Source organism: Hippocampus zosterae, chromosome 3 (genome assembly GCF_025434085.1).
Source record: "Hippocampus zosterae strain Florida chromosome 3, ASM2543408v3, whole genome shotgun sequence".
Classification (NCBI taxonomy): Eukaryota; Metazoa; Chordata; class Actinopteri; order Syngnathiformes; family Syngnathidae; genus Hippocampus; species Hippocampus zosterae.
In genome coordinates, this window is record NC_067453.1 from 7,664,605 (window position 1) to 7,684,401 (window position 19,797).

General features: G+C 40.2%; 1 protein-coding gene across 5 annotated transcripts in view; it reads right to left on the reverse strand.

The window, feature by feature from the left end:
- Positions 1-3,029: 3,029 nt before the first annotated feature.
- Positions 3,030-19,797, reverse strand: part of LOC127597197 (leucine-rich repeat-containing protein 4C-like) — a 116,628-nt gene continuing 99,860 nt past the window's right edge. For 4 of the 5 annotated variants that reach the window (XM_052060079.1, XM_052060080.1, XM_052060077.1 and 1 more), the window contains 2 exons: positions 12,788-12,861; positions 3,030-6,288 (listed from right to left, as the gene is read on the reverse strand). In XM_052060079.1, the coding sequence (XP_051916039.1) occupies positions 4,291-6,237 (1,947 nt within the window). In that variant the 5' untranslated portion in view covers positions 6,238-6,288; positions 12,788-12,861 and the 3' untranslated portion in view covers positions 3,030-4,290. The remainder of the gene's footprint in view (positions 6,289-12,787; positions 12,862-19,797) is intronic. The other variant, XM_052060081.1, reaches the window with a different exon arrangement.

Sequence of the window (19,797 nt, forward strand, 5' to 3'; positions counted from 1 at the left end):
CTTTTGCACCCCAAAGTTTGTTGATGAGTCATAATCCTTGAGGGGGAAAGAAAATGATCTGTCCTTTAGCAGTAACTAAGATTAGCACTGAACCTTGGTAGTATTACTTGCAGGGAGGTCTGAGTTGATGAGAAATGGAATGGGATCTAGTTTAAGATGCACCCTTAAAAAAAACGTCTTGTGCGTGAAATGCGTGCCCCGGTCTGGTCCTCGAGAGCTTCGATCTAGCCTTTTGTAGATGTCTCCCGCCGCCAACTCATCTGATTCAAATGACATGGATCGTTATCAGGCTTCTGATAAGCTTGCTGATGATCTGATCACTTGGAATGGCAAAATGACATCAACTGCTTTTACATCGTACAACTTTGAGAAATAAATTGAGCTGAGGATTTTTCTGACTGCAAAAGATGGAATGAAAATGATGTGCTTTTATTGGGAGTTACTGTATTGCAAACCTTTTATAGTTCAAGGAACCTTTTGGAGATGTGCAGTGTCTGTTTGTGTCAAAAAATAAATAAATAAAACATTGCATGTACTCATCTGTGAAAGATTCAATATATTTGAATCCATTCATTGTTTTGATTAATCGGTCAGTGATTCATCAAGGTTGTATTCACATATTTGGCCGGATATGTTAAGTATTATTGTTGTGGTCTGGCTGTGGTTGTTTGGTGAAGTGTAATCTGAAACATTCAAACCTTGGAATACACCAAATAAGCCGGTCTGGGTCACTTGAAGAGTTGTTCTCTTTATGCTTTCTCGTCAACCGTTCAAAATGTGTCACGTTCAGCTCAAATGTGAATGCTGCACACACCGAAGACATGGACCAGCATTAAAATGAAAAAAAAAAAAGTTTCAGGGTGTATCATCAATACAGCATACAGGACAGTGGACCCTGCATATTCTCTGATTGGGATCCACAGATTTGCTGTTTTTTAGATTGTAACATGTCAAAAAAAAAGAAAGGAGATGTTTTTTTTCCATTTCTTTTCGTGGGAAACTACTGTTTACAGTACATACAATTTCACTGTATTGTAGCATCGCTAAAATTGAAGCAATGGTTACCATCACCTTTAAAAAGACCCCAAAACATCAAACTAGCTGTCTACTCTGTGGTAAAAGGCAAGAAGGCTGTTGTGTCTGTTGGTGAAAGCTCCTTGATAGATTTTGTGACAAATGTGGCTGGCTTTCTCTCTCTCCCTCTCTCTCTCTCTCTCTCTTGCGCTCTCTCTCGCACTCCCTCTGTGTGTGTGTGTGTGTGTGTGTGATATGAATAATATTGATTGTTTTGAAGGGTTTCTTAAAATGAGATAAAGCAGGATTAATCATGACAAAAGATTTGTCTGCATGACCAAACCGGCACTGTACCAGACTTGTTGTATAAGTAGACGGAAGTTGTACATCGTCACACTCTTTGACCCAATCACAGATCCAGCAGCAGTTTTGTTAACTGTGTAATTGACAGCTCGACTACATAGATGAAATGAGTGCCCATGTCTACAGTGGCTTATAAGAGTTTTATTCGTAATTTGCTTTTTGAAGATGGCGTCATAGTTGGTAGCTTTCTGCAAGAGCTTTTTGTTTTGAGTCATATGATGTTTGTTGTGCTTCGTATGGACCCTTTGTGGACTGTTTTCAGCTTTTTGGCCATGACATTCGTCAAAAGAGAAGAATGTGTGCTTGATGGTAGCGCCTACTCAGCAACGCATGTGCACCAGCACGGATTTTTAATACGGGGGAATGTCGGCGCCATTCGACTGTCGCCGCTCGACAGCCCCGGCGTGTTTTTCTTTTTCTTTTTTCGCCTGTAATGGGACGAATTTCTCACGACCCCATTTTATTCAGTGGAGAAGTCGGTGCTGTTAGACAGTCTGCGTTGTTGCGGCTGGCTGGATGGCTACTGGAGCTGAGGAGAGAAGCGCAACGGGCTGGAGCGCGGATGCATATTTGCAACTGAGAGTCGGCGCTTGCAATTGAACCAGATTTACATGGGAAAGGCAAAGCGAACCAATCTCTTATTTCGTCAGTGGACGCTCCAACTTTTTGCTTACTTTTAAACTCAGCCTGCAGCCTACGTGTGGGACGTCATGTTTATGTTGAGCGTGACGTCTCTAAAACACATGCAAAAGGACATTTTGATTCTCTCCTCTTTCATCCATAACTGCTTCAAACAACAAGGTGAATGCAGGATTAGGGGTTCCGATTGCATGAATGTCCAATGTCTCATGTCACGTGTTGTGTTATATTACCACATTTTGTTATTTAATTAACTATTCTGTCGAGCGCTTCGCTACAGCTACAACTCGTGAAAGCAAGATATGAATAAAGATGTGTTGTATAAATGTGGACTGAATGTGAAACCACGGCCTAAAAAGCTTAGTGGAGCATTGCTAAACCTATCTACCCCCATTAGTCTGTGTTGGTCCTAAGTGAATCCAGCAGTTTTGGCTTTTACCCAAGTGCGAGTCACTGTTCACAGCTACATTGAGCAGCTGACTTAAGCACCAGCAAAGGCACCTTCAGAAGCAGCCGCAGTCGGGACCATCATTGTAACTCTTGTGCTATGCTGTGCAGTGTAATTTTGACAGCTATGATAATTCATCATCATCTTAGTTGTTGTCTGGACGGGGACTCTACATTGTGGATGTGTGTGGATGTTTTTTTTCCGGGTACAACAATGTTTGTCAACATTTAAAAAGCTATTAAAGTGTTTTGGGATTGTAGTTGGTGGTGTATATATATATATATATATATATATATAATCTTCTCATACGCAATTAGGATAATTATTTGTAGGGATGCATCAGTTTCTCGCAAAAATGAGCTATTCACAGCCTCTAGGATCTTTTCCTGCAAATTACGAGGCTTTGCACATTTTATAAAAAATAATGCAATAGAAAATAGAAGCTAATGGACAGCATTTTGGTTTGTAAAGTTGTGCAGTTTTGTCTCTAAATGAATCAAATGCTGCAATATTTTTTTTGCACATTGAGTGTCGATAATTCAGTTGTATGATGTTTTTTGTGGGGGGGGGCTGAAAGTATGATAATGGAACAATGGGGTATTCATCTAGCTGCATCGTTCACTCTTCAAAAATGTGGACGTGGGGATGGAGGGTTGACAGACAATTTGGGTTGGGCAACCATTCACAATTCTAAGTTGAATATACTTCATTCTAAGTGTCGGGCTTCACCAATTGCCCACCTAGCCCCTCAAGTTGTGGTGCTTGGCATTGTTTTTGAAAATGGGCTCTTGGGGTGACTTTACACAGTTTTGATCATGGGCATGTCAATTAAAATGTAAATGCGGCTGTGGGAGTAAGGCAGGTGTAGCATAAACATCTGACTGATGCCTGCTTCCCCACATTTAGCTAAGAAATGTGCTGCACAGGACCGAGTTCTGCCGCTGGCAGGGGTGTGGGGTGTGTATGTGGAGCTGCCAGGCACTGCCCATGTGCAAATGTGGCACGCAGATTACAGGTAATCTGCTGAGACAGCTCCATAAAGGGTTTAAGATCACCAGTCAACCTGAGAGCATGCAGTTCTACAGCCCTGTAGATGATATAAGGGGGTACATGCTTTAAAAGGGTAGCTCAGGAAGCTTGGAAACATACGGCCAGCAAACTGTGAGCAAAGCATGAAATGTTGGAAACGTTTCAGTCCACTTCCTTGATAGTTTTCTTCCATTTGGCCTTGCATTTGAGATCTGAGTGGGCATTTTGGAAGATGGGAAATGCAACAAGTTAAGTGAGGAGAAAAATTCAAAGCAAGATTTATCACAACTATGTGTCATTCTCTTTACTGGGAAAACAACTATCTTTACTGACAATTCTGCTGAACACCTTGAAACAACAGGAAACTCAATATTTATTTCATCCAGGGATTAGATGGTCATAGAATACTTGACCACTTACTCCACAGTTGGAGAAAAATGTCATGTGCTCTGCATTCATTGGGAAAACAAAGTTTATGGTTTACCAAATATAAAGTTTTCTTGTTTCATTTGTTTTGGCTCTATTGTCTCCGAGCATAATCTAAAAAGGAGGAGGGATGACGTGAATTATTCATTGGAAAAAAAACAACTGCTGAATATTGTTTCCCTTGATTGAACAACAATAGTCTTTGTTCTTAAATAAATTACTTTTTTAAAGACACTTTTTTTTTTTTATAATGGACATACGCTAATTACCAAAGTCCTTCAATGAACATCACCAACCACTGAATTGCCAAACACACATGGTTCGTTCATGTTTGAGTCTTGCTCAAATTCCATCGTTGGAGAAAAGAATGTTCAGATTTGGGTCTCTTGCACATTGTCTTTTGAGTTTGCCCGGATTAACAAAGGTTCATGCGCTGAGCTGTGTATGGAGTTGATAGTGGAGGCGTGGTTGTATGCTGTTTTATATGTGTTATAATGGTTGAGGTGCTCATGTTCAAGAGGAGGCAAAGTCAGGTGGCCCTCCATCCCTGGTCCTCCGGTTACGCAGTCCTCATCCACATTAATGATCTCAATGGTGCGTGTGGGCGCATGGTGATTCTGCTGGTGGTGCTGTTTCCGCATTTTGTAGAAGATGATCAGCATGACCGCTGCCATAAGCGTGATTGCAACAAAACAGCCGATAATGATCTTGGTTGTCTTCATGACCTCATCCAAGCCATTTAGGGAGCCTTCGCCACCAAATTCAGTGACGGAGATTGTGTAAGTCTTTTCTGTGGCACGAATAGAGACAGGGGTCCGCACTGTCGTGGTGGTTGTAGAGCTGGATGAAACAGATCTCCACGTATGAGCCGAGGGGGTGGGGCCGACCTTCTGTTGCACGATCGTGGTGAAGCCTTCATGGTGTGGCGTTTCTATCGTCTCGACGGTCACTGTGGTGAAGTAGCTGAAGCTGCTGTTCTCAGTTGAGGACACATTGAGTGTGGCGGACGCTGTTGTGTTACCGGCTGAATTGCTAACCATACACGTATATGTGCCAGTGTCTTGCATGGTAACGTTGGTGAAGTTAAGAGTGCCATCATTCAGCACTGAGATTCGGATTTTGTACGCACCGTGTGTCATAATGGAACCATTGGGCGTAATCCAGCTCACAGAAGTCAAAGAGTTGGCTCGACATTTCAACTCGGCAGCGCTCCCCTCAGTCACATTGAGGTCAGCGGGGGGCTCCACAATCACAGGAGCATAACAGTGAAAGTAATTTTGGTCAAGCTCACCGATGTAGCGCCCTTTGTGGTGAGCTGGTGAGCTACAGCGTGCGCAGCAGCTGGTGTTTGCTGGTACCATCTCCTTGAGCCACCAACTCAGCCAGAGGATGTCACAGTTACAATTCCAAGGGTTGTGGTGCAAATGCACCCTCTCCAGATGATGCAAAGGAGTGAACAGATCATGGGGCAAGAGTGTAAGGTTGTTGTGGGCTAAGTTAAGCTCCACTAGTGACTGGAGATCATCAAATGAGTTTCTTTCAATAGTCTGGATCTGAGCATGCATCATCCATAGCTTCTGGAGATGGATGAGCCCCTTAAAAGAACCAGGCCGGATGACAGACATCTGGTTCCCTGACATTTCCAGTTCATCCAGTTTCACCAAGGGAATGAGGTTGGGAATTTCCTTCAGATTACACATTCCCAGATTTAAGTAGCGAAGATTACTCAGTCCTTCAAAGGCCCCCTCGGATATGTAGGATAGCCTTTTAAGCTCCCCCAGGTCAAGTCGCCGTAATGAGGGCACCCTGTTGAAGGCATAGGAGGGAATGCTCTCAATGGGATTATTCCTCAGCCATAACTCCTTTAGTTTGGACAGATACTCGAATGCCCCATTTGGGATCGTGGTGAGGCGGTTATCGAAAAGCTCCAGGGTATTGAGGCTCGCAAGTCCATTGAAGGCCCCAAGCTCAATTTTGCGTATGTGGTTTTTACTCAGTTGCAGGATCTCCAAATGCCTTAAGTGCTTGAAGCTGTCCACTTTGATGACCTGGATGAGGTTTTCTTGGAGATTCAGGTAGCGCGTGTTGGTGGAAATGCCATCAGGGACCTCTCGTAGCCCCCTCCGTGTGCAGATGACTTTGCTGAATTGATTACTGCAGGAGCAGACGGAAGGGCACGTCTGCGCACGAACCAGACCCGCAACCACCAAAAGTTGTAGGGCCAGAAGCAGCACAAACAAAGGGTCGGACAAGGCCCGGTTCCACCTAGGACCACGCATTGTCTGCTGCTGCTGAGAGGAGGTCATCTTGTTTAACATTCATAATTCATTAACTGATCTTCCACTTGCTGGAAAGAGGATTGGGGACAACTGGAATGACAAAAAGCACAAGAAAATGCATATGAATGTGAGATGACATACAGGCCAAACGTATCCTTCAACTAATAATTTACATAGAAATAAACTACAATCATTACAGCTTTTGGTGTTGTGTTGTAGTTGCATCTCATACAGCACAATAACATTGCCTTTCATATCGAGTAGATCATGTTTTGGAATCGATGTTAGAGGCTTTAGTGACCTTGAAAATCAGAAAGCACTGTAACTACAGAAATACAAAATATATACTACTACGACTATGATAGATAGATGGATAGATAGATCTTTTAAAGTGTCCAAACGTTATTTTGCATGAGTGTAATTGTGTCAGCAATGTACATGTGCTTATTTTACCCTTGATCAAACAATATTAAAAAAAAATACAATCATAAAAAAATAATATCAATTGTGGTATAATTGTCTCAACCATGAATGAAATGGGGATTTAGACAAAGGCAGACACATATTTTTAAAGGAGAATGTAATAATGAATGGGACTAAAAGAGGCTCTTTAAGTAACCATGAAACAATCAAATTGCTATATTTTCTTCTTTGTACCGACACCGACAGCGATAAATCATCAAATCCAAATTGAAGTACAAGAGGAGATGCCGCTATTCTAAAGCAATTATAATACAGGGTTTCGTACACAAAGTGATTTAATTGGCTTTTTGTTTAGCAAGACTGATTAAAACTGATTTAAAAAAATGTGCAGTAACTACAAGACATCATATCAAGAAAATGAAAGAATTCTTCAACTTGAGTAAGATTGTCAATCGTCAGTTTCTCTTCATCCATCAGCAGTACATATCAATGGCCTAAATGAACAGGATGCTGCATCTTGAGGATCACAATGGTTTTAGACAAATGAAGCAGTGTCCAGTTTATTACTGTCATTCAATCATTCAGTGAGTCATTGAGTGCTATTTTTTGATTGAATAATCCATGTATTGGGATAGACCTGGCCATGATGTAATGCTTTCATTCATACTGTATGAAAAAGAAGTGGATTAAAACAAGAGGTGCTCTGTTGTGGGTTGTGCGCCAGATCCAGATGTTAATATAGCTGGTTTCACATATGTCTGTGTCTATTCGTAGTCTACTGCAAAATCAAGGAACAGTCCTCGCGTTTCCAATATTTGAAAGGGAATTTTGCTCAATGACTTTTGAATGGTGACAAAATGTCTGACATGTCTAATTCATTGGATGTTCAATTTGCTTAGGTGATGCCACAGCTTCCCAAAAAGGCCGAAAGCAGCCATGTTCACCTCTGGTCCTCGAGGGCCGCCATCCTGCCTGATTCAAATGCTCAGCTCATCACCAAACTGAGGAATAATGATACTGATGATTTGAATTAGGAGTGTTGTATGAGGGAGACGTGTAAAACATGCAGGACAGCGGCCCTTGATGACCGGCCTTCAACACGCCTGGCCTAAAGTATTTTCTCTTTTTGTCTTTTGTTGTCACTAGATTAATTTCATTTTATTTGGTTCCTTTTGGGGAGAAAAAAGAGCACGGAAGTGAGGAAAATGAGTCTTGGGTGATGATGCTTATTATGATGTGAGAGTGGCTTATTGCTTTCAATTTGCATGTTATGCAGGAGGCATGATGATGTAAGATTATAGGATGAGAAGCATATATTACGGGGGAAGGTTGGCCCGTGTTATACACTTGAAAAAAAAGAGTGAATCAGAGAGGTACAGATTAATGAGATATAAATCAAATCGAGTCACTTTGTGACCATGCCTGCAGACTTGCAACAGCTCGAAATAGAAACCAAATTCCGACATGGATTCCAGAGTGGAATCGATATTAAACACAAGTCTTCCCTTTGCACACACCCTTTTCAATAGAGGTATAAATGTTGCATGGCTGGTTAAAGGTGCGGGTCTGTACTTCTCACTGGATAATATTTTTTTACAACAGCTGTTGCATTACTCATGACTCCAGCCGCAGTATTGGATTTCACTCGTGGTAAAATTGGGCAAATCATTCTTCCAATGAGCCAATGTTTGTAGCTGCCGTTAAACCTACTTTGACTCCTCTATTAATATTAGAAAATGGGGAACCAGGCCTTAAACTCTTGCTAAATCGATCAGTCTTCTATATTGTCTTTGAGACCGTTAGTCTATACAGTAGACATTGTGTACTATATTTAAAAACAAATAAATAAATAAGGAAAAGTAAACAATCTGGTGTGTATTTTGACCAGATGTGGGAAGCACGCGGCTCCAGAGCCGCATGAGGCTCTTTAATCCTTCTACAGTGGCTCTCTGTGACTTTGCGGATTATAGTCAATCATGAGGGTTTTTTTTCTATAATATCAATAAATATATTTAAATGAGTAAAATGAGGAGTCAGAGCCACTAATGTGGCTGCCGTCAAGATTTATTGAGCTATTCGCCTGTCGGTAGGTGAAATCATGGATAAATCAAGAAAAAAAAAATAACAGAAAGAGAAAATTTAATGCCATGCCCTATTATATGAAATACAGACATTGCTTGCAAAACCTCACAGATGACAGGTTAAAATCTTGAGAGTGAAGATGAAGGTGACATATTACAAAAATCTGGGTGAAATATAGAACTGGGTAAGATATCTATTTTCATGGACTCTTAGTTTACAACAGTGGTCACCAACATGGTGCCTGCGGGCACCAGGTAGCCCGTGAAGACCACTTGAGTAGCCCGCCAGTGCCTGGACATTGTGATTTGCTAGTAGAAATTATGATTTAAAAATGCAAACATTGGCAGTACTGTGAGACATTTCGAAACACGATCAAAGTCTGACAATTTAAATCATCAAGTATTAAAAATAACACATCCTCATATTATTGAAGGTATTTTGGACAAATATGTTATTTCAGACGTGTATCAATTTGGTAGCCCTTCACACAATCGGTACACATGAAGTTGCTCTCACCCTCAAAAATGTTGGTGACACCTGGTTTACAAATATACCTGGAGTCCTTTTTAGTTGAAGTTGATAGCAGTGAATTCCACTTGCAACATCAGAGGAGCATCTAAATGAGGCATTCATTCTCTGTCTCCCCTCTCCCCCCATTTACAATTGGTTTCTGATGGGTAAAATCCATCGAATCAGGCATCGACACACGGTTGCACGCTACTGGGAACGCTCATGATCCAATGATGAGGGCACATTTTTGCTTCGCTGCGAGTGGATGATTTACATTTGGCTTTCATTTCATGAACACGAGGAGGACGCAAATAGACACTATTTTATTTGAAGGTAAGCTTTAACCAAGAGTCTTTTTTTTCATAGTCTTGAATGTTTTTGTCACATAAAAAAGGACACTTTCTTTGGAGCAATTCCATGATGTAATATACTGTTTTTTATACATAAGGGGGAAATAAAAACAACACCCCACAAAAAAAAAAACAAAAAAAAAAAACATACGCATTAATTTCACTTTTGATATCAAAATGGTATTCTTAACACCAGGTGATTTTTTTGAATTATTTTTTTTTTATGTGAGACTGTTCAAATGGGTCTGAGTATTTAAGTTGGTCGACCCCTGATTTATACAATGAGGTATGAAAGTAGGCCCATCCTTTAGATACCGAAAGATGGGACTGCAACTTGGGGTCCCAAATGGTAGTGCATTATCTGTTTTGCAAAAAACAAAATGCCAGACGAATGGTACAGAACCAAACTATTTATTTTATCTTTGATTTAATTTAACATTTAAATGTAAGGAAAAAAAAACTGGAGCATGAATGGGTGGCAGTTACGTGACATCCCCGCCATGTCATTTGGAAGCATGTACTCTCCCATTTTAACAACTTTATTCTCATGTAGTATAGGTTTGGTTTCATTTGAATAAATTATGAGAGCAGAATTCATAACACATACATATTTCTGGTTTGTTCAACCTCACATTGCACGTTTGACATTTATGTCAGTGTTTTTCGATGTTTTTTGTCAGGAATTTAAATATGCATCAGCAAAGTCAGGTCAGCTCATACTTTTGAAGCTGTAAGAACAGTCTCCAGGGAGTTGTTGAAGCCTCACAGTCTTCGCTATGGCTTACATTGGTCTTTCTACTGAATAATAGTTGCTGCAAGTTCTGTGTCAATGCTCACACAAACAAAAACATAAGTTTAAAGCAATGATATTGTGATTTTAGATTTATTACCGGTACACCTTTTTATTCTTGCAACTATTCACACCTCATTTCTGAGATAAGGTACCGTCAATGTTTGTCCATCCATTCACATTTTATCCCACGTGTCCAGTCGGGGAGAGGGTAAACTGGAGCCTATCCCTGCTGAATTTGGGGAATTACCCTGGACTGGTGAATTTGCAGGCAACATATATTGTACGCCATAGGTGTCAAACTCAAGGCCTGGGGGCCAGGTCTGGCCAGCCTCATCATTTTATGAGGCCTGTGAAAGCAAATCAAACATGTCAACCTCCATGACTGATGCTTGCAGAATTTCACATTCTCATATGTAATAACTACAAAATATTGTAAGCATTTTCTTTTTACTAAACCCCTCATTACAGTCACTTAAACAATAGTTGAATCAACACTCATTCTTGACTTCTTTATATGGTTTGACAGTAATAATGGCCCTCCAAGGGAAACAATGACTGCAATGTGGCCTGCGACAAAAACAAGTTTGACATCCCTGCTGTAGACCAAATAGCCATCCACATTTACATTCACTTCCATTGACAATTGGGATTCTTTGTTGTACTCTACAGGACGTTTACATTTTCAATATGGGTTTATATATTATGCCCTGCGATAGAATGACGACGAGTTCAAGGACAGTCAGTTGGTTTAGGTTCCAGCACAACCGCGAGCCTAGAGAGGATAAGAGGAACAAAGAATGTATCATTAGGGCTTATATATTATGACCAAATTTGAATAGCTGAGCTTTATCATTTTGCTTTTGAAAGACCATCCCTTTATAAACGTGGAAAATATGACAGCCATTTTTGGGGACATAAAATTCACTTGGCCAATTACATTATTATGCAAAATTTTGTAGAGATACTCAACTCAATTTTACTTCTAGAGCACAGAAAACAACCACAGCTACTTACAAAGTACTATACATACAGTGACACAATAACTTAAAACAACAACAGTGAACACAATAAAACAGTAAAACAAGAATGAGTCTCATAGAAAATGATATCTGTGAGGCAATGGCTACTGTTTGATCACAGCATCCAAGACAGACGCATCCTTAAGCCAGTAGAAATATGCCAGTTGTTGGAACTTTGCCTGAACACCGCATACTTTGAATTTGTGAGAATATTTTACAGACAAAAAGAAGCTCTGGGCTCCCTGGCAAGCCACATCAAAGTAAACTCGTACATGGAGGACATAGAAACGAGGGCTCTGAGCTCCTTTGAGGAAACCTAATCGAAAGTCATTGGTGCAGATATGTGGCTGACACATGGGTTAAAATCCAAAGCCAGGAAGTGCAAAGCCTTCACCAAGCACATTCTGTCAGTGGAAAATAAATTCACATGTGAAGATTTCAAAGACAACAAGTTGTCGTTTTTGGACCGTGATGTCCACTTTGGCGTTGACAGGGGAATTCAACAACAACACAGAGATGATAATCTGCCAAACAGCACACAGGCCAAAGAGAAAGAACATTGGCATGCGAGGCAGGCCCTTACCCCAGCTGGTCATTTCAAAAAGCAAATCTACCTCTCGAAGGAACAATAGTAAAGTGGATAAGAAAGAAAGGAGCGATAGACACCACAAACTTGTCAGTCGATCTATCTGCCAGGTATGCCTGAGAAAATCGGAAAGAAAGATTTTCAACCAACACACCATTCCACTGCACTTAAAGCCTGGTAACACCCTGAGACAAAGTCTGCTAGATGCCAAAGACCCGACACTCTATACCTAGAGGAACGTGTGATGCTCAATGACTTTGTTCAACATACCTGAACAAAGTTATTCTATGACTTTGTTCAGCTATGTGAATGTAGGTGCTTCTGATAGTGCTTCTGATTTTGCTGACCCCATTGAAGACACATATCTTATGTAACAGGAAAAAGCATCCACAAATGTTAGTAAAGGGGAAATGATGCACGTGATGAGGAGAGCTGTTAAGTTAGTCATTTTATTACATCCAAAGCTACAATGTTTTGACATGATGTAATAGGTCAAGTGGAAATGTCCTTTAGCAGTGGAAGCTGAAAGATGGTGCATTGCCACCTAGTGTTGTCGTGCATTGCTGACTGTGAAGTGTGTGTGTGTGTGTGTGTGTGTTGGGGTTGGGGGCAGAATTTAGTGGAGGGAATCCAGAAGAAATCGAGATGTCTTATGTGTGCATTTTTTATTTACTTGTTGTAGATTCAACTAAATCCAAGCAAAGCCAAACTCCACATTCTAGGGTTACTTACTCCTCTCTCTTTCTGAAAATTAACAGTGAAACACTCTTTCTGTCATTTTCATTTCAAAGTAGATCTCAGAGTGTGGATCAAAGTGAGTTCTTACCTTCCAAGTCAATTACAGTCCAGTGGGATTCTGGTCATTGTCATTTAAACACCCATTCCAACATAATACCAGCCCTGAAAATGCAAAGGACAAAATCAAATGATTACTACTTCAATGTACTTTCCTGTCAAACACAACGTAAATAATGAGGTGTGATTGCAGGCTTGCTGGAATAAATAAATAATAAAACATATCTTCACCGTCTTTAAATGACCACACACACACACACACACACACACACATTACATTCGCGCGCGCGTGTGTGTGTGTATTATATATGTATATGTATATATCTCAGAAAAAAAAGGGACGCCCGACATTTGAGCACTGGCCCTCACTATGATTCAGTGCTGAATTACGCCAATGCAGAGGCACATTGTTTTATCACTTCACCTGCATACACAATGGTTATGGTGTTGCCGGTGTCATCATTATGTTGATAACTATCAACGACACTAATATTTCACTACATTTCCACATTGAAAAAATGCTCTGGCTTTCACCCTCCTTTGCTAAACACCACATTTTTCCAAACATGCCCTAAATTAGTCTTTTAAAATGATTTATGGTTGTAATCTAAATCAACAAACCAAACTTTTAAATTGATAAACCAGGCAGATTTGAAGCTGGTGAGACACTAATATTACAATAACATGTACAAATTTATGAGCCAAACGGGAGGCTGATATTACATAATATATATAATATATATTATATTAATATCAATATAAAGTGATGTCACTCAATCTGATGTTTTGATCAACAATGTATATGTTTCAAATCCATAACATCACTATAACTATTCACACAGCCTCAGTTTCTGAGATGTGCCCATCTCAGCTAGTGTCTTTTGATAAGAAAACATACTACAACTGTGGCCAACCACATCAGTCCAGGCAATATTATAACCTATGTATAAAACAGACAATAAAATGAAACATTCTCCCAAGCAGTCCCAAGCATTCTGTTTCATAAGCCATTTATTTGAAAAAATGATGCCATTATGATTAAGAGCATAAGTCAAACAACAAATCATGTCTCAGGTCAATGTCTTATGCGCTACAACCTTGAATATTTTGCCCTGCATGTCACACTACATCACCTACTGGAAATTAGCAGAAATGTATGTCAGGCTGAATCACTTGGTTGCAGAGCCACCCATTCAATTAAGATCTTTGGTCGGGGTGGACGATGTGGGGTGCAGTGAACACAGACTCCCAAAGGAAAAGTAAGTGCTGAAATCACCTCAATTACGCCTGGCATTTGTCATTATCTAATGGTAAATCCATCTGTATCTGCTGGAAAGGTCCTGCGAAGCTGACTCACCAAGTCAAGCGAGAACAAATCCAAAGATGGTAAAGAGCGATGGATCAATGCCAAATACAATACAATACAAATGAAAACTATTACGGAACAAATATTTGATCATTCCATAACAAAACATTGTGATGTCATATTAAATAATTTCAAAAGACGCATGAAATCCAATCATTTTATTCGTTGACATGATGCAAATGCACACTGGGATTCATTTCCTACTCAGGAAACTGAGGTCTTTTGGGGTTCAGGGGTCACTCCTTAAGACGTTCTATAACTCGGTGGTGGCCTCGGCCATCCATTATGGCATTGTCTGCTGGTCAGGCAGCATCTCAGCCCGGGACAGAAAGAGACTGGAGCGACTGGTCAGGAAGGCCAGTTCTGTCCTGGGTTGCTCCCTTGACACCCTGGAGGAGGTGGGCAACAGAAGGATGCTAACTAAGCTAAAAGCTATGATGGCCAGTCCCTCCCACCCCGTCCAGCCCGCCCTGACAGCACTTGGTAGCTCCTTCAGCCAGAGACTGTTACACCCGCGCTGCAAGAAGGAGAGATACCGACGCACGTTCCTACCGACTGCTGTCATGCTGATGAATAAAAAATAACAATCATAATAATAATAATAATTAAATTATGTGAAGGAAAATTGTAAATAGTACTGCGATTGATCCATTATGTGTTCATTTTGCATTTAATTGAAAGATGTTTGTTGTTTTTTTCTCTTTCTTCTTTCTTCTTTCTACATACATTCTTGCTGCTGCAGGCTGTAAATTTCCCCAGTGTGGGACGAATAAAGGATATCTTATCTTATTTCATATTTTAAAAATAAATGAGACCAAGCAGAATGATGGCGACTAGATAAAATAAATTAAGAGGCTTCAGAACAAGAATTAAAACAATTTTCTGGAACAAACAGAGCAATTTCAATACTCCGACTACATTAATATGATGTATGACTAAATTAAATTGGAGCGTAGCAAAATCAATTACGACACATCTAAGGAGTATACAACATTTGTTAATACACAGCATTTTATGTCGTATTCAATTTATCTCCAATAGGGACAGAGCGTGTGTGTTTGCAGGTGTTTATGTGTGTTTGGACTGTGTCAATAATCAGACACTCGATAACCAGGTTTGTCTGAACTACATACAATAATGTTACCAGATTGTGGTGCTTAACCAATGACAACTGTTGCCAGATTTTTAGAAGTTATTCTGGATAAAATAAAAAATATTTGTTTATGAGTCCAGTCGGACTCAAGCCGTTTCAAAGCAGGAGGATTATATCGTGAAATTCAGTCATGCTGAAACTGAAAGGGGCCTTTCACAAATTGCAGTTGAAAAACTAGTTTTCTAAAATGGCTTGCAAAGCCATGGCATTATGTGAAAATATGAAAATTTCCCTTTTAACGTCTCGTCTGAAAATAGTTATTATGTATCTGCCTGCCCAACAATCAAGTGTGAAATTAAACATCCAAGTGCATTTTTTTTCTTCTTTTATCTGAAACATTTCCTATTTCAGCACACTCGCTCTATGAAATCTAGCCCTGGTGATCTTTATTCATGGATTGTGAGGGTTTTCAGGAAATTCTTTAGTGATCAGGTTGAAAACTAGGGATATGTTCATTTTGTAGCCTAATTCCCTTTTTGTTTTTTGTTTGACGGTTGGGCATATGCCGTATCTAATTTAATTTTTTCATGCCGCATGAGCAGTAAAAATTCAGATTTTTTTTTCGAATCCAACCTTTTTTTCTCCATATATGTGTTTGTATATAATGTGTATATATATATATACACACACACCCCTCGGGTGGTGTCCGGCCCTCACTCAGCTCGGGTCCTCTACCATATATATATATATATATATATATATATATATATATATAATGTGTGTGTGTGTATGCGATGCGCCTGAGTAACAGTTGCTATCTTAACATTTGACATTGACCGTGTGCTTCAAGCTAACGTGTTTTTAGCGTGCGTGCATGCATGCCATTTGTTTAAGCTGGCGTATGTTTTACCACTTTAAAGCTGCGCCCAATAATACAGTGCGCTGAATGGTCGTGAAAATACGGTACTTTGAAAGATCATGTGTACTTGCATGCTTTATTTCATATATATAATAAAAGTAATTTAATTAGACTACTGTGCACATGACTGAATGCCTGTTTGGAGCCATTACATGAGTAGAAAAGCGCGAGCCATCCATTGTTAAAGTGTTGCCTAGCAATGGGTTTTGCCACACAGACACGGTCAGAATAGATCAAATAAAAACAAATGATTCAAAGTCTCACTCTCCATTGCCACCATTACAATGACTGCAGTTGCTGAGAGTGGCGCTTTCAGACAAAGTGTAGACAGGGAACAACCTCATTTTAGAATCAGAACCATCTGAAAGAGAAAACCACCAATATTCAGTTTATTTCATGAAATGTCTGTCATTTTAAAGACTGGGAAACGCCTCTGAAGAATGCCTCAGAAGGCTTGCCATACTTCCACTGAGATACAGGAGGATTAACACGCTAAGCCGATAAGAATATGTAATACGAATCACTGATAACTCCGAATCACAGCAGTTCCACAGAAGAAGTGGAGGCACACTCTTCTGGGTGGTTTGGGATGGAGGGCAGGGATTCTAAAACGGTGTAGTGGGGCATTAAAGTGAAACAGGGAAATGTGAGACGATGCTAAGAAATGAAGTCCTTCAAATGGGATGAAAGGAGAATACTAATATATATATTTTTTTAAAATCTTCCATAGAGGCACGTATTACACATTCACTGTGACACGATCGACTGGTTAGCACAGTGCAGAGGTGCAGGGTTTGATCCCAGCTTCGGCCTTCCTGTGTGGAGTTTGCATGTTCTCCCCGTCCCTGCGTAGGTTTTCTCCGGGTCGACCGGTTTCCTCCCACTTTTCAAAAAACATGCATGGCAGGTGAACGGAACACTCTAAATTGTCCCTAGGTATAAGTGTGAGCTCGGATGGTTGTTCGTAGACGCGTGACCTGCGATTGGCTGGCAACCGGTTCAGGGTGTCCCCCGCCTACTGCCCAAAGACATCTGGAATAGCACGCCCCGCGACCCTTCTGAGGATAAGCGGATTAGAAAATGGATGGATGGATGTTTTCACACTTGCCATGTTTTGTTCAGTGAAACAAACTGCTACGATTGGTCAAGTGTCTGCAACATCCCATCTCTGGTGCTCATGGAACAAGCGGATTGCAACCGCTTGAAGAGGTGGCCTCAGTCCTCTTGCCCGGTCTTTCTAAAGGCAAGCAAGATAAATGAATACCGTACCCGCCAAAGACCTAACCAAATGCCTGAACTGGAAGACAAAAGTCTTGGCAGCGACAGAAAAAAAGCAGCAAATGTGCAAGTGGCTGTACGGAAGGCCTGTCACAGGATTTCCAAAAAGGGAAGTGAAATTGATTACATGGGCACTCTACTTCAGGCAGTCATTGACTGCAAAGGGATAATATCCAGTTATCAAAAATGATGGTTTTATTAGAGTACTGTCACGTGGCTAAATAAAGTATGTGTGAGTGCATGATTCACAAATACAGGTACATTTAGGATGCCTTTGGAAATATCTAAATCAGAAGAAAAATAGTACTAGGTTTGTCTTCTTTTTGATTTGACAAAAAAATGCTGGCCGGCTGCCAAATATGTTTTAAAAAAAAGAGCACTGATTTAAGTGTTGCGTAAATGGTGATAAATCAAGATTAAGCCCACTACCCCCATGTTTCATGTTTTAACATACATATACATCTGTATTTTTTTTTCTTAATTGTCAAAATAATTTTGGCAATGGGTGATCTTTGAATAATGCGTGGGCAGTTGCCGGCAAAAATGTGCATGTTTTGCTCAGATTCGTAATTTGCTTTGACAGCCTACACAGAGCAGAACAGGCTACTGTATGTATTCACACATAATTTGAGAGAAGTTAGCAAAACTTTTCTGACAGTTGACCCTGCCTGGCCTAATTGTTTACATGGTGTTAGCTCAGGTACATATTTTGATTCCTACCCGATATTCTTGCACCTACGAGAGTCCATCCATCCATTTACAACACCGACACGCAGTGTGAACCAATCCTACACTGACACAAATCATGCATCAAAAATGTACGACTACACCATCTGCGATTACCAGCAGTTATTTCCCAATTCTGAGAGTCCATCCATCCATTTACAACACCGTCCCGCAGTGTGAACCAATCCTACACTGACACAAATCATGCATCAAAAATGTACGACTACACCATCAGCGACTACCAGCAGTTATTTCCCAATTCTTCAAACAAACACATTTATTCAATCAGGAGATACATTTCTAGCTCATAAGAATAAATATTGATTGTGACATGTGATACAAAATAAACATTAACAATAATAATAAAACGGAAGCGATGTATGAACGTGCACATTCAGAAGTCACTCCCTGTACATTATTTCAACAATCTAGATTTTAACATCCATTCTTTCTGTGTCTCCAAAATATTTCCTTGAAATGAATTAAAAAATGTTTTGTGTGCATATAACTGCCATTTCATAAACCTCCAAATAGTGATGCTGGCAACGCGTTACTGTTACTCCAAAATGTCCATGGTTTCCAGTCAGGACTAATCAAATGGGTAACTTTCCCCAGCCAAGTAATCAGATTACAGTTGCTCATATGGTATTACTACTTGTATGTCATATTTATTGATTTTGATAAGAAAGTGACACCTCACAGTCAAAGTCATGAGCACCATTTGACAAGACTTAAATCAACAAAACATACTTTTCAGCCTTGGTGGTCATTCACACATGTGCAGTATTGTGACAGCTAACATACGGAAGGATACCTGGTTCGAAGACCCTATGACTCACGAAAGGCACGCTACAAATAGCTGTACATGATGGAACATGGAGGAAAGGGGAACTCTTGTTAGGGATGGGCTCTGCATCTCACACCTGAGGGTTGCCTGCTCATCACTTACCTGCAGCTTATAAACTCGTTAGGACTGGGATAAGTTGGCTCCCTACCCAGTCAGTGCAAATTTGTGTGATAACCACCTGCAGTGAGCGCTGGTGTGACTCTTGTGGAGTCTTTCCAGACTCAGAATTGAGGAACAATTCTGGACATTCCATTTCCTGTGCTTATTCCTGGTTTCCCTGAATTGACTTTGAGAAGGGCATAATATATTACGGCAAGTTTTCGGCTTAATCTAGTGCAGTTTGTTGTCCTACACACATTTCTTAATCTTTAGTCTTAGAAATTGCTCTTCCAATGAATGTAAGTGGCAAAATCAGGTGTCAAACAGGTTTCCCAATATCTGCTGAATGCAAATATTAAAATAACTTGTGATCTAACATTACCTTTTAAAATCAAGTACCGGTAATCAAAAGGTAACTCAGTTACTCTGTCAAGGTAATTGTGGCAACACTGCTCTCATTTATTGGAAAAGTTATCTTGGCCTTATTCAGACCAGCATTTGTGAATATGTGGCAGTTGTAAAATAGGTCCCAAGAGAAAAACAGAAACAAAACAACGGTTGGTGTTGGTGCAAAGCAATGAAGTAAACATATAGAGAAAAAAAAAAAGAAAAAAGACTGCAAGGCAAGGCCTCGGGGTAAAGGTGAGACTTCACACATTTACCGAGACACTGATGCACATCCTCTTTCAAATAAGTGTTGGGCAACATCACAC